Source organism: Lithobates pipiens, unplaced genomic scaffold, assembly GCF_037356315.1.
Source record: "Lithobates pipiens isolate NorthernLeopardFrog02 unplaced genomic scaffold, aLitPip1_a1.2 Scaffold_27, whole genome shotgun sequence".
In the NCBI taxonomy this organism is placed as follows: Eukaryota; Metazoa; Chordata; class Amphibia; order Anura; family Ranidae; genus Lithobates; species Lithobates pipiens.
This window is the reverse complement of record NW_027507788.1, coordinates 24,236,810-24,248,998: the sequence shown is the minus strand read 5'-3', so window position 1 is coordinate 24,248,998 and position 12,189 is coordinate 24,236,810. Positions and strand designations below refer to the sequence as shown.

General features: G+C 46.6%; 1 protein-coding gene across 3 annotated transcripts; it reads left to right on the top strand.

The window, feature by feature from the left end:
* The first annotated feature begins 408 nt into the window (after nt 1-408).
* LOC143933668 (zinc finger protein 574-like) lies at nt 409-9,702 on the top strand. 3 transcript variants are annotated; one of them, XM_077456638.1, is made up of 2 exons: nt 409-547; nt 6,846-9,702. In XM_077456638.1, the coding sequence occupies exon 2, from the start codon at nt 6,876-6,878 to the stop codon at nt 9,621-9,623; it is 2,748 nt and encodes a 915-aa protein (XP_077312764.1). In that variant the 5' UTR covers nt 409-547; nt 6,846-6,875; the 3' UTR covers nt 9,624-9,702. The 3 variants fall into 3 exon arrangements, with proteins under 3 accessions (XP_077312764.1, XP_077312765.1, XP_077312766.1); XM_077456639.1 differs by having other exon boundaries at nt 426-547; nt 6,858-9,702; XM_077456640.1 differs by lacking the exon at nt 409-547 and adding an exon at nt 550-630.
* Nucleotides 9,703-12,189: the final 2,487 nt, after the last annotated feature.

Below are 12,189 nucleotides of genomic sequence, written 5' to 3'. Positions count from 1 at the left end.
ATACTGTGATATATACTATTTACTGTGCTGTATACTATATTATCCTACTGTATACTATATACTGTGCTCTATACTATATTATCCTACTATATACTGTGCAGCCAGGCAGGAGAGAAGTCTGTCTGAAGGGAAGATGTGTGGGTGGAGCCAGGGCATCCTCCACTACAGAGACTCACTAAGCTTAAAAAAAAAAAACAATAAATTGGAGTTCTCCAATGTTAGGTGATTTCAGCACAGCTTTCCTTTCATTTCATTGGTTACTTAAAGACCAAACGTAAACAGACAGCCCATTCCCACTTCTGAGCCCCGCCCCCTCCAGACTTCAGCCCTTGACAGACCACGTGACCCGCCCAGCCGTCCACGAGAAAGGCGTCAGCTCAGGGACGTGCCGCTATTGGCTGGCCTCGTTCTCGCTGCCGTTGCGTCGCTCTATTCCTGGGCACGCTGTGATTGGCTGGGATGGGACAGCCATTCAGGAGACGGGATGCTGGTGGGTTCCCGAAGTGAGCGCGCCTGAGGAGGAGGTGGAGAGGCTCAGGGCTGCTGTGTAAGTGAGCGGGACGGGCGGGCGGACCCGGGGGACCTCATGGGGGAAGAGGAGGAGGCCGGAGCAGCCCATAGACGTGGCGGGTAACTCTGTGTTTATAGTGTGAGGGTTGGGGCCTCTGGTTACGGTTGCCATGGTGTCCTAATAGTTTAATGCTGAGCAGGCAGGAGAGGGGCACCTGTGAGTGGAAGCTCCGCCCCCCCCCCCCGGTAGTGGAAGTCTCAGGCCTGTCAGTCATTGTGTTCTTTGTGATTAGAGACTCTTCTGAGCCTTTCATCTATTGGGACACTCTGGCCTTGTTTACATCGCCATCTCCTATTGTGACCTGCGGGGGGGTCGCTATTCAGAGGGCATTTGACAGACATTAACCACTTAAGGACCGGGCCTCTTTCTGAGATTTGTTGTTTACAAGTTAAAACGTTTTTATTTTTATTATTTTTTGCTAGAAAATTAGAATCCCCAAACATTATACATTTTTTTTTCCCCCTCTAACACCCTAGAGAATAAAATGGCGGTCGTTGCAATACTTTCTGTCACACTGTATTTGTGCAGCGGTCTTACAAGCGCACTTTATTTTGGAAAAAATACACTTTTTTATTTTAGTTAAAGCGGAGCTCCACCCTAAAGTGGAACTTCCGCTCATTGGAACCCCCCCCCCCCCCCCTGTGCCACAATTGGCACCTTTCAGGGGGGTGCAGATACCTGTATAGTACAGGTATTTGCACCCACTTCTGGCATAGATAGCGGCAGATTCTGCGGGTATTTACGCCACTTCTTGTGGGTCCCCCACTGTCTGCTGGGAAACACGCGGATCCCAGAGACAGCGGGAACCATCGTTATTGCGCAACTTGCTCATGCGCAGTAGGGAACCAGGAATTGAAGCCGCAGGGATTCACTTCCTGGTTCCCATACCGAAGATGGCGGCGGCAGCACCCGAGAGACGATTGAGAGATCGGCTTCAGGTGCCGACATTGTGAGCGCGCTGGGCGGGTAAGTGTCCTTATTTTAAAAGTCAGCAGCTGCAGTATTTGTAGCTGCTGACTTTTAAAAACAAAAAATGGCGGAACTCCCGCTTTAAATAAGACAAAAGTAAAGTTAGCCCATTTTTTTTTTTTTATATTGTGAAAGATAATGTTACGCCGAGTAAATTGATACCCAACATGTCACGCTTCAAAATTGCGCCCGCTCGTTGAATGGTGACAAACGTTTACCCTTAAAAATCTCCATAGCCGTTTAAAAAATTCTACAGGTTACATGTTTTGAGTTAGAGGAGTTCTAGGGCTAGAATTATTGCTCTCACTCTACCGATCGCGGCGATACCTCACATGTGTGGTTTGAACACCGTTTTCATATGCGGGCGCTACTCACGTATGCGTTTACGTCTGCAGTCAAGCTCGTCGGGATGGGCCCTGAAAAGGAGGATACCAGGGTTATGGCAGCTAGCTGCTGCCATAACGACGATATCCTCCTTCAAACAGCTGCCGTAAACCTGCGGCGGGCGGTCCGTGAGTGGTTAAGGAGGTGATCTGCCGCTTCCTCATTGTCCGTTTTATCACCATAAACCCAGACCGCTGTGCTGCAACCCGTGCATTCTACCTGGTTGTAGTGCGACTGTATTTAGGTGATTACGTCACTTTAACCACTTCAGCCCCGGACCATTTTGCTGGCCAAAGACCAGACCACTTTTTGCGATTCGGCACTGCGTCGCTTTAACTGACAATTGCGCGGTCATGCGACGTTGCTCCCAAACAAAATTGACATCCTTTTTTTCCCACAAATAGAGCTTTCTTTTGGTAGTATTTGATCACCTCTGCGGTTTTTATTTTTTGCGCTATAAACAAAAATAGAGCGACAATTTTGAAAAAAAACGCATTATTTTTTACATTTTGTTATAATAAATATCCCCCAAAAATATATAAAAAAAAATCATTTTTTTCCCCTCAGTTTAGGACAATACGTATTCTTCTATATATTTTTGGTAAAAAAAAATCACAATAAGCGATTATTGATTTGGTTTGCGCAAAAGTTATAGCGTTTGCAAATAAGGGGATAGTTTTATGGCATTTTTATAAAATTTTTTTTTTACTAGCAATGGCGGCGATCAGCGATTTTATTTTTTGCAGACATTTCTGACACATTTTTGGGACCATTGTCATTTATACAGCAATCACTGCTATACAAATGCAGTGATTCCTGTGTAAATGACAGTGAAGGGGTTAACCAGTGAGTGGCAGTGTAGGGTTTAAGTGTTCCTAGGGGTGTGTTACTAACTGTGGGGGGGGGCTAGGCTTTCATTTAGTGAACACTGATCTCTGCTCCAATCACATGGAGCAGAGATCAGCGTCACTTGTTGCTAGGCAGAACGCGGAGATGCTGTTTACAATGGCATCTCTCTGTTCAGCCGCCCCGTGAGACGACCGCGGGTATGTCCGCGGGACCCGTGACCGGACTCGCGTGGGTCCTGACCAGCACACGAGCGCGCCGCCGGCGGTGTGATGGCAGGGCGGCATTAAAGATTGGACGTACCTGTACACCAATATGCCTGCCCGTGCCATTCTGCTGACGTACATCGGCGTGCGCTGGTCGGGAACCGGTTAAAGAGGAGTTCCAGGCAAAAATGTAACTCCGTTTGAAACCAACATATACCCCCCTCCTCGTTTTTGGATATATTTTATTATTAGGCCCCTTTCACACAGGTGGATAGAATTGCACTTTTAGTTGCGGACAGATGAAGTTATCTACCGCAGCTAAACACACGCCATGCTTTCCTATGGCCCCATTCACACACACAATGGTTTCATTACATGCGGTTTTGTGCAGATAGAAAAAATAAAGTTGACTGCGTCCAGGAACGATTTAGCGCAGCTTATCTGCACATAACTGCAGGTAATCGCAGTGTACCATTTCTCCCACAGATAGCGGCTACAAGGAAAGAAAAACAGGAAACGCATCAGAAATGGCAAGAATGTTCCAATGCAGCCAAACGCAGCTACAACTGCAAGTAAACTCTGTGCTAGGATTCCCTTATTTCAAAATAACAAAACATGCTTTTAACAGCAGCAGAACAGCCATCTGTGTGAAAGGCACCTAATGATTATATATTTTTTTTTCATACCTTTTTGGTATGTTTTCTTCGGGACTTCGGTTCCATGGTGCCGCTATGAGGTCCATCACTGCCACTTTCAGAAAGGGCCACGCAACTCACAGTAGGAAACTAGCTGTGAAGCCGCAAGGCTTCACTCCGGTTTCCCTTTTGTAAGGACTCCGGCACCTGCACCCAGAGCTGATGGTCGTCTTTGGGTGCCGACATCGTGGAACCCCTGGACAGATTGTATGGCTGAATTTGCATCGCATTTGGCCCAAAGTCATGCAGAAACCGTTTTTTGGTCTGCTCAAGAAAATGTGGGTGTTCACATTTTATTAGATTTGATTCCTGTCTGAATTGACAGTTTGCACTGCGCTATGCAAACTGATTGGGGGGGGGGGTTCACATATGGCAGTGTGAACTGCTCGCAAATCAAGTGCGATGCAGGAAGCCGCAGTGGATTTGCAGGGTTGCCTGCATCGCACCCATGTGAACCGGGACTAAAGCAGATTTTCAGTCTGCCTCGTGAAGTGGCTCCCCAGCCCGGGTACCTTCTTTATGGCAGATGTACCCAGAATTCAGGTCCTGGCAGAGTCCATCAGTACATCCGCGCACACCCTATTGAAATGGGAGACATGCGCACACACACACACGGAAGGCCTCCCTACTAGCTGTCTTTGCGCGTGCGTGGCAAAATCTGCGTGTGCGCCAATGCTTGGTACCCTAAATCCCTAGGTCCCTCCCTCAGAGTTGGAGCTCTGCCGGAAGCGGTAGCAAAGTCTTGCCTAGGCAGAGCAAAACAATTAAACTGCTTAGGGGGAAAAAAACTGTTGCTAAAGCCTGGTCCACATTGAGTTTTATTTTTTGTTCCAGGGTTGAACGAAAAAAGTCAGCTCGATCGATCCAACGGTAGTATAGCGATCGCCCCTACTGAGCTGTTCTATTCAGAACACTCTGGTCAGTGCTCTCTGCTATTGGCTGAGAGCACTGATCAGAAGCCGGTCAGCTGCTGGTTTTCCAGCATGCTTGTCCAACAGAAGCCAGTCCTACTGCCGTGCAGACAGGCTGAATGTGTTTGGGGCTTTAGAGAGGGGGAGGGAAACTTCCCAGTTAGGGTTAACATCCACTTTAGAGGTTGTAAACCCACCCCCCGAGCTAGTAGGCATAATTGATCATGAAATGCACACCTTAGAACGAAGCCCTCTCAGCGGCGCCCACACACCGCTGAGATGGCTGACATCTTCCCTGGAGTTTCTTCTGGGTTCACGGGCTCCGGTGCTGTGATTTGCTGGAGGCGTGATGATGTCACTCCCGGGAGCCGCCGGTCATGGCACTGGGCCCCGAAGAAACCGCACGGGCAGCTGTTCCTTCAGAGCGCATGTGCTGATGACGTAATTGGCTCAGTATACAGTAAATATCTCTAAATGGTGCAAGTCTAGGAGATATTTACAGTACCTCTAGGTAAGCCTATAATAAGGCTTGCCTATAGGTACAAACAAACAAGGGGAGTTTACTTCCTCGTTAAGTCTACAGGGCAGGAAATTAAGCGTAATCTCCCTAATGAGTGGGAACAGACTTCTAGGGATGCACCAATACCCTTTTCTTATCAATAAGTACCAATAATTTCTGTCAAGTACTCGCCTAGTACTGATACTTTGCAGTGCGAATTGCGTTCATACAGAATGAATGGGTTTGAATCGCACTGCAAAGTATTCCATGCGACTTGAACAGGAATGTGGTGTGATTACTCTGAATTGCATGCAGTTTCCCACACTGTGTGAACCCAAGCTTGCTAGAGTGATTTTTAGCCTGAGTTCACACAGTGCGGGGAAACTGCAAACAGTTCAGACTGTAATCGCACCGCATTCCTCTTCAAATTTGCAGTGATCCCACTGCAAAATATGGGTTTCTCGTATCGGGGCATTTTCATAAGTACTTGTGGAAATGCCAGGTGTCAGTGCATTCCCTACAGACTTCCCTGTGCTTTCAATCTGTATATGGCACATGGGCAAAAGGTTTGAAGAAAATGACCGACCCAGTAATGTGCTATATAAATGTCTGCTCCCCTATATGTGTTTTAGCCCCCATTCACACCTATGCGAATTAGATGTGCGTTTCCATCTAATTCGCATAGTAGGAGAATGTGACTGGCTCCCTATGGAGCCGGTTCACATATCTCCGGGGTGGCTGCGGAGCGCACTGCAGAAAAAACACGTGCGTCTTTGGCTCCTTTTCAGGGCCGAATTCAGGCATAGAATCGGCCCTGATTCGTCCCTGAAACGGGGAACAGGGACGCACAGCACCCCTGTGCGTTCTGCAGTGTGTTATAGTGTGAACCCGGGCTTAGGGTTTTGTGTGGACAGTTGGCAGAGTAACAATACACATTCAGTCCTAGCCTCTCATCCAAAGGCCTTCTTGTGACATAAGGTTTGAGCATTTATGAGACAATACTGGTTTGTTAATATAATACTCAGTCAAGGTTAATTGGAACTGATGTAAAGCAATTACATCACTGATTAGGATGGATTTATTGAATTTTCTTCAGAAAAATACAAAACATTGCACCAATCAGATGCCAAAGAAAAATGCAATTAAGCACACATACAGCATGTAACCAGTATTGGCCATACAGGGCCTCCAGATGAAGTAAAGAAATGCCCAACTGAGCGCAGCCCAGAATATACAAGAAAATAAAGGAGTAAAATCCTCTTCCCACATCCAGTGTAAAAATGATTGTCTTGTGAGCATTAAAATAGGAGAATTATTAGTTCTGAGTGCTCTGGGGCCACTCCCTCCACCAATCCCAGCAGACATGCATACATTGTTAATGGCATGAGCAAGACCAAGAAATCACTTATACATTTAGTTATCTCAGACCAAAACCCCCATGAACTGCAGGACGGTGCCAGAACACATGACTAACATCAGCAGGTAAATATGGGCACCGCCAGCATTCAGCAGAGAGTTCAGGGTAAAAGTTTAGTGAGAGTCAGGTATATCATTGTATGAGGTGTTCTCTGGCAGAAATAATGTACTAGAAGAGAGTTCCATATGCTCTCCCTGGAGGTTAGGGAAATCTACTGGCTTTTTCACCCTGCGAGTTTTAAAATGTCATAAGGGTTTGCGTTACACTCCTGTACTTTTTGTGGTTATGTAGCTACGTCAGTTATTGATTATACTATTTTTGATTATTTCCTCTTTTTTTTTTAACAGACTTTTTGACAGAGTAACGTCTCATCAGCCATGGCAGAGGGTGTCCAGGCTCCAGTCGTATTCCAACACCAGTACATGTGCTCAGAGTGTGGTGTTCTCTACAATACATTGGAAGACGTATTGGTTCATCAACAAGACCATGTCGGTGGAGGTGTGCAAGCAGCAGTGTCCCAGGATGTTTCCTTGGAGTTGGGAGAACTGCAAGGTCTGGTCCAGGAAAGTCAGTACCAATGTTTGGAGTGTGGGCAAGTTCTCTTGACACCAGATGAGCTTCTTCATCACCAGGAGATGCATATGCGGGAATATCCACAGACTCCCTCCTCCCCATCATTGGGAAATAGCCAAATACACTACCAGTGCTCTGACTGTAAAGAACTCTTTACCTCCCCTGAGTTGTGGGTAGCTCACCGCCGAAAGCATGAGAAACCAGAGCAGCCGCCTCAACAAAGTGTTGTTCTGCAAACTGGAAGTGGTATCCAGGCCTTGCTTAGCCTGCAGAATGTTCTCTTGGATGAGAGGACTTTAAATGGTTGGAACGTTGAAGTTCCAACTGTGGTTGCAACCACAGAGAATGCAGCACAGCCTGGACCACAACCAGTAGCAACTAAAAACGTACCCATGAGGAGAGAAATGGCACAGGTCTCGGAGATGCACCCATATGAATGCTCCGAGTGCCTCCAAGTATTCCATACCCCTGAGGAATTTCTTGACCATCAGGGTCGACACTTTACTGAGTCAGAGAAAGAGAGCTCAGCTTCCCCCTTATATAGCAGCTCAGAAAATGCTGCACCCTCACCCAGTATTCTTGAGAAACTAAGGAAAGACTGGATGATAGAAGAAAATGAGGAAACAACCGGAGAAAGCTTGGGGTTAGTGCAACGGGTTTATCGCTGTCAAGAGTGCAAAAAAGAGTTCATTACAGCAAAGTACCTTCGGAAACATCGCAAGGAACAGCACAGCGTGGAGTTCCCATGCCCTGACTGTGACCGTTTCTTTACCTCAGCCAACCGATTGCAGTCCCATCGTCGTGTACACGTGCAAGGAAACTTGCAGTGCCCAAATTGCTACAGAGTGTTTAAGAAGGAGACTTCTTTGGAGCAGCACATGAGGATACATCGGGGGGAGGCTCTCTATCTTTGTGTAGACTGTGGTTTGGGTTTTGGGACAGAGATTACCTTGATCTTGCACCGGAAAAGCCATACCTCGGACCCCCTGCATCGTTGCCATTGTGGCAAAACGTTCAGTAACATGACTAAGTTTTTGTATCACCGAAGAACACATTCTGGTAAAAGCGGTGTCCCCACCCCAAAGCAGGACAAACCCTCTATCATGCAAGAGAGCCCTTTAGTTCGCTCAGATTTTTCCCGCACTTCGCTTGCAGTGCCTCCTGCAAGCTTAACTGCTTCAAAGTTTCTTCCTGAACAAACCACTCTGAACAATGCGGCTCGCAATGTACCGTCCCAGGAAAATGGGTTTAACCCACACTTTTCAACAACGGAGCCAAGTAATGGCTCAGAAACTCCGGCTCAGACCTTTAAGTGCGCGCAATGCAGCAAAGACTTCCCAACCCACTTGAAAATGATGCAGCACAGGCGAGTGGTTCACGCTATGGAAAGAAAGCACAAATGCAGCGTGTGTAGCAAATACTTCAAGAAGCAGGTGCACCTGCGAAACCACATGCGCACCCATACAGGTGAGCGGCCCTTCCAATGTACGGACTGTGGCAAGACCTTTGGCTCCCTGGCCAACCTAACACGCCATCACCTTGTTCACACGGGGGAGCGACCATACAAATGTGACCTCTGTGGACGCTCGTTCACCCAGAGCTCTAATCTGCAGCAACATCGTGCTCTGCACACCGGCTCCAATCCATTCCCTTGTAAGATCTGTGGATTAGAATTCAACAGAGCTTCCAAGCTCGCGTTGCACCAGATCAGACACACTGGCATCCTGCCTTACAAATGCCCTGATTGCGGCAGGACCTTTTTACGCAAGAAATTAATGCAGCTGCACCAGTTAGAGCATCAAGGTAAAGTTCTGATCTACTGCAAAGACTGCGCAGTTGTTTTTCCCGAAGAATCAAAACTTGCAGAACACACTTGCCCCAGCAAAAAGTTGTGTCAGTATAAATGTCCCACGTGTGGCAAAAAACTGAACTCCAGTTCCAGTTTGAATCTCCACCTCTTGCTCCATACAGGTCAGCGACCATTTAAATGTCACGTCTGTGGCAAGTGTTTCACCAGCCAGAGAGGAGTTACACGACACCAACAGTGGCATTCTGGAGTCCGACCCCATAAGTGCAGCACTTGCGGAAAAGCATTTGTTGCATCTTTCAGTTTGCAGTTGCACCAGCGCGTTCACACTGGAGAACGTCCATTTCCCTGCCTGGATTGTGGTAAGAACTTCCGGCAAGCTGCCCACTTGAGGGAGCACCGCCGCTTGCATACGGGGGAAAGGCCTTTCTGCTGCCAGGATTGCGGAAAGACTTTTGTCCAGTCACTTCACCTGGCAGAACACAGACATGTCCACAGCAGTGACAGACCTCACTCCTGTCCTGACTGCAACAAGAGCTTCAAAACACTCTCCAACTTGCGAAGCCACCGCAAAACTCACCAAAATCTGATGGCCCAGCCACAACAGACCATCATGTGCACAGAACTGGGAGAGCCCATAGCTATTATTGAGAGTGTGGAACCACTGCCCCTTGCTGAGACTATTGAGATTTACCAGGCAGCACTGCAAGGAAATTTGCAGGTAGAGGATGTGACTTTACAGTGATTATCACTGTTCATACTGTAAATAGTTTAGAAGAACAGGATGTATTTATTCCTGACATAAAATGGCTTATATTTATAAACACGTTGTGGTCCATTTTTTTTGCTTCACAAGCAGGTAACACTGGAAGCCATTGTAATCCCATAGGTTGAACTGTGTGTAAGATCTGATCTGCCCCTGCTGGGAGAATACAGTGATTTATTGCTAGTGGCTATAGCCTCTGCCAATAATTGCATCTTAAAAATCCCTCATGCTGGTTTTACCCAAGTCATTCGATGGATCGTCTTGTGTACAATCAGATTGCCCATACGTGGTTCTAATCTGTTGAACCGTCTAAGATTCAAACTGAAATCTCCAACGATGTCACTTCCGGTGATTCCCCAGCATCAGTAATTGGACATTTCAACAAGTTGCCTGTTTTGACACAACATCGGCAGCGTATACACTACAGTACACAGTAATAGGAGTGGACATTGTTAGTCCCTCTGCTACTAACCAACCACATGGCTGCCTCCAAGGCGTCGACAACTTTTTCAACTCATCGTCTACCTTTGTGTATATGCTGCCGGTGTGTCAAAACAGCCAAGTTGTCATGTTCAATTACTGATGCCGGAGAGTCACCGAAAGTGACGTGGTTGAAGATTTCGATGAGTTGGCTATTTTGACTGAGCACTGGCTCTAGAGAGATTTCTTTACTTCTATTCCTAAGAAATTGGATACAGTTTTTGGATCGATACCTGGATGGCCAGCCTATTCACTAAACATGTGACAGATGTGGGATGTAAGAGAAATGGATACAATCCTGCAGTTTAGAAAATATAATTGTTCCTTCACTGAAATGTATAACCAATTCTGTATCTAGATACTGCAGACAATAGGGAACTTCTGATACTGTCCAGGGACTGTTAGATCTGGCCTGATTGGCTGCAGTGTCAAGATATCTGATTGCTGTGCACGCTGCTCTTCACAAAAAAAGTCAATGTCTACTGTGTAGAAGAGGGGTGAAGTTATAAGCTGTACAAGAACAGGTACTTTAGACAGGGATAGGTGGTAGGTGTATAGAGGTGGCCACTATGGATTGGGGGGGGGGGGGGGGGAGGAGGATGCAGAGGTTAAAGAGGAAGCTTGCCTTTTAATTACACATTACACCCCAATTCTCTGTGCCCCCGAGACAACTGGTGGGGTTCCTCTCACCCGATTTCACAGTTTTAAAAACAGCACTGCTGTGTGGGGTTTCTCCCACACAGCCACTCTCTTTACAAGAATCTGTGAATGAACTACAAATCCTTTCTTCCACCACAGCAGCCAGCTTATAATTCTCAGTGAAATGCAAGGGCATTGATGAGTGCTCTCATAATTTATTGATTCTTCATGTATTTCAGTAACCGTATGCCAGAATGGGCAGACAGCTTTACTGGACATCTGCTGGAGCTAGCATTGCCCTGCAGGTGACTAGTAAGAAAAACAAGTGCACTTTTTTTTACCTGCAAAAATATGTGCATTTATTTTTAAGTGAACTTGGCCTTTAAAACTTTGGATGAGGGAAGGGGATGCAGAGGTGATGGCGGTGAATGGAAGAATGGAGATGCAAAGGTGACAGCTGTGAATGGAGTTTATACTGTATATTGTAATTGCATACATTTGAATATTTTTTTTTCTTGAGCTGCTGGTTGTTAAGCAGTCCCTGACTATTTTTTTTTTTTTGTAAAATCTTTATTTGTGAAAGACAAGGCTTTACATCTCAATAAGCGGTGCCATTGGCATAAGCAGCAAATGTTGCAAGTCATATATTTCAAAGTATAAAACATGTAAAACATAAACGACATAATTAGAATAGGTAGTACAACTAGAAGTGTGAAAGGCTTTAGCAAACGTAAGCGGGCGGTGGCAGCGGGGCACTCTCCCTTACAGGGAGTAAGGGGAACTCCAACCACCCTGTTTTCTACATTTACATGTCCCCTTAAGAGGAGTTGTAGTGTGGGAGTGGACAAGTCAGCTTTCCAAACAATAAGTAGTTCATGCTGTGTTAAGAACATTAAGGGATGGGTCTCCTGGGTGGAGCGCAAGGGGAGGGAGGCAACTATAGGCCTCCAACTGACTACATCTCGCACATCACCCATACCAGGACCATCCTCAGGTAGAGTGTTTGCTCCATGGTGGCAAAACTATGCCAAACCTGGGGTGAGCCAGGCTGTCTCATGGTAACAAACTCTCCAGCTTGCTGGTCCAGCTGGCACATCCACGGCGCACCACTCGCCACCAAATATATAAACAAATAAGCAACCATTGGTCATGGGGACCAGAGTAAGTAGAGGAAAAAGTATAGGGAGCAGGAAAAGGAAGACAGAATAACTGGAACGTACCTGGAATTTTGCATCCAACGCCACTTCTCACACTCTGCCTCTGATGCCACAGCAAATTATGATGAGTAACTGAAAGAGATTATTCCCCCGCACTACGGGCAGCTAAATTAGGTGTCTGTTCTCATTTGTGGAGTCTGAGGGTGTCGCTTAAGGGATGGCTCTGCCAGTTCCAGTAGAGCCACATCCAAGCTAGAGGACACTTGTCC

Excerpts from the sequence above, each read along its gene's own strand:
- LOC143933668 (XM_077456638.1), top strand. The coding sequence starts at position 6,876 with ATGGCAGAGGGTGTCCAGGCTCCAGTCGTATTCCAACACCAGTACATG.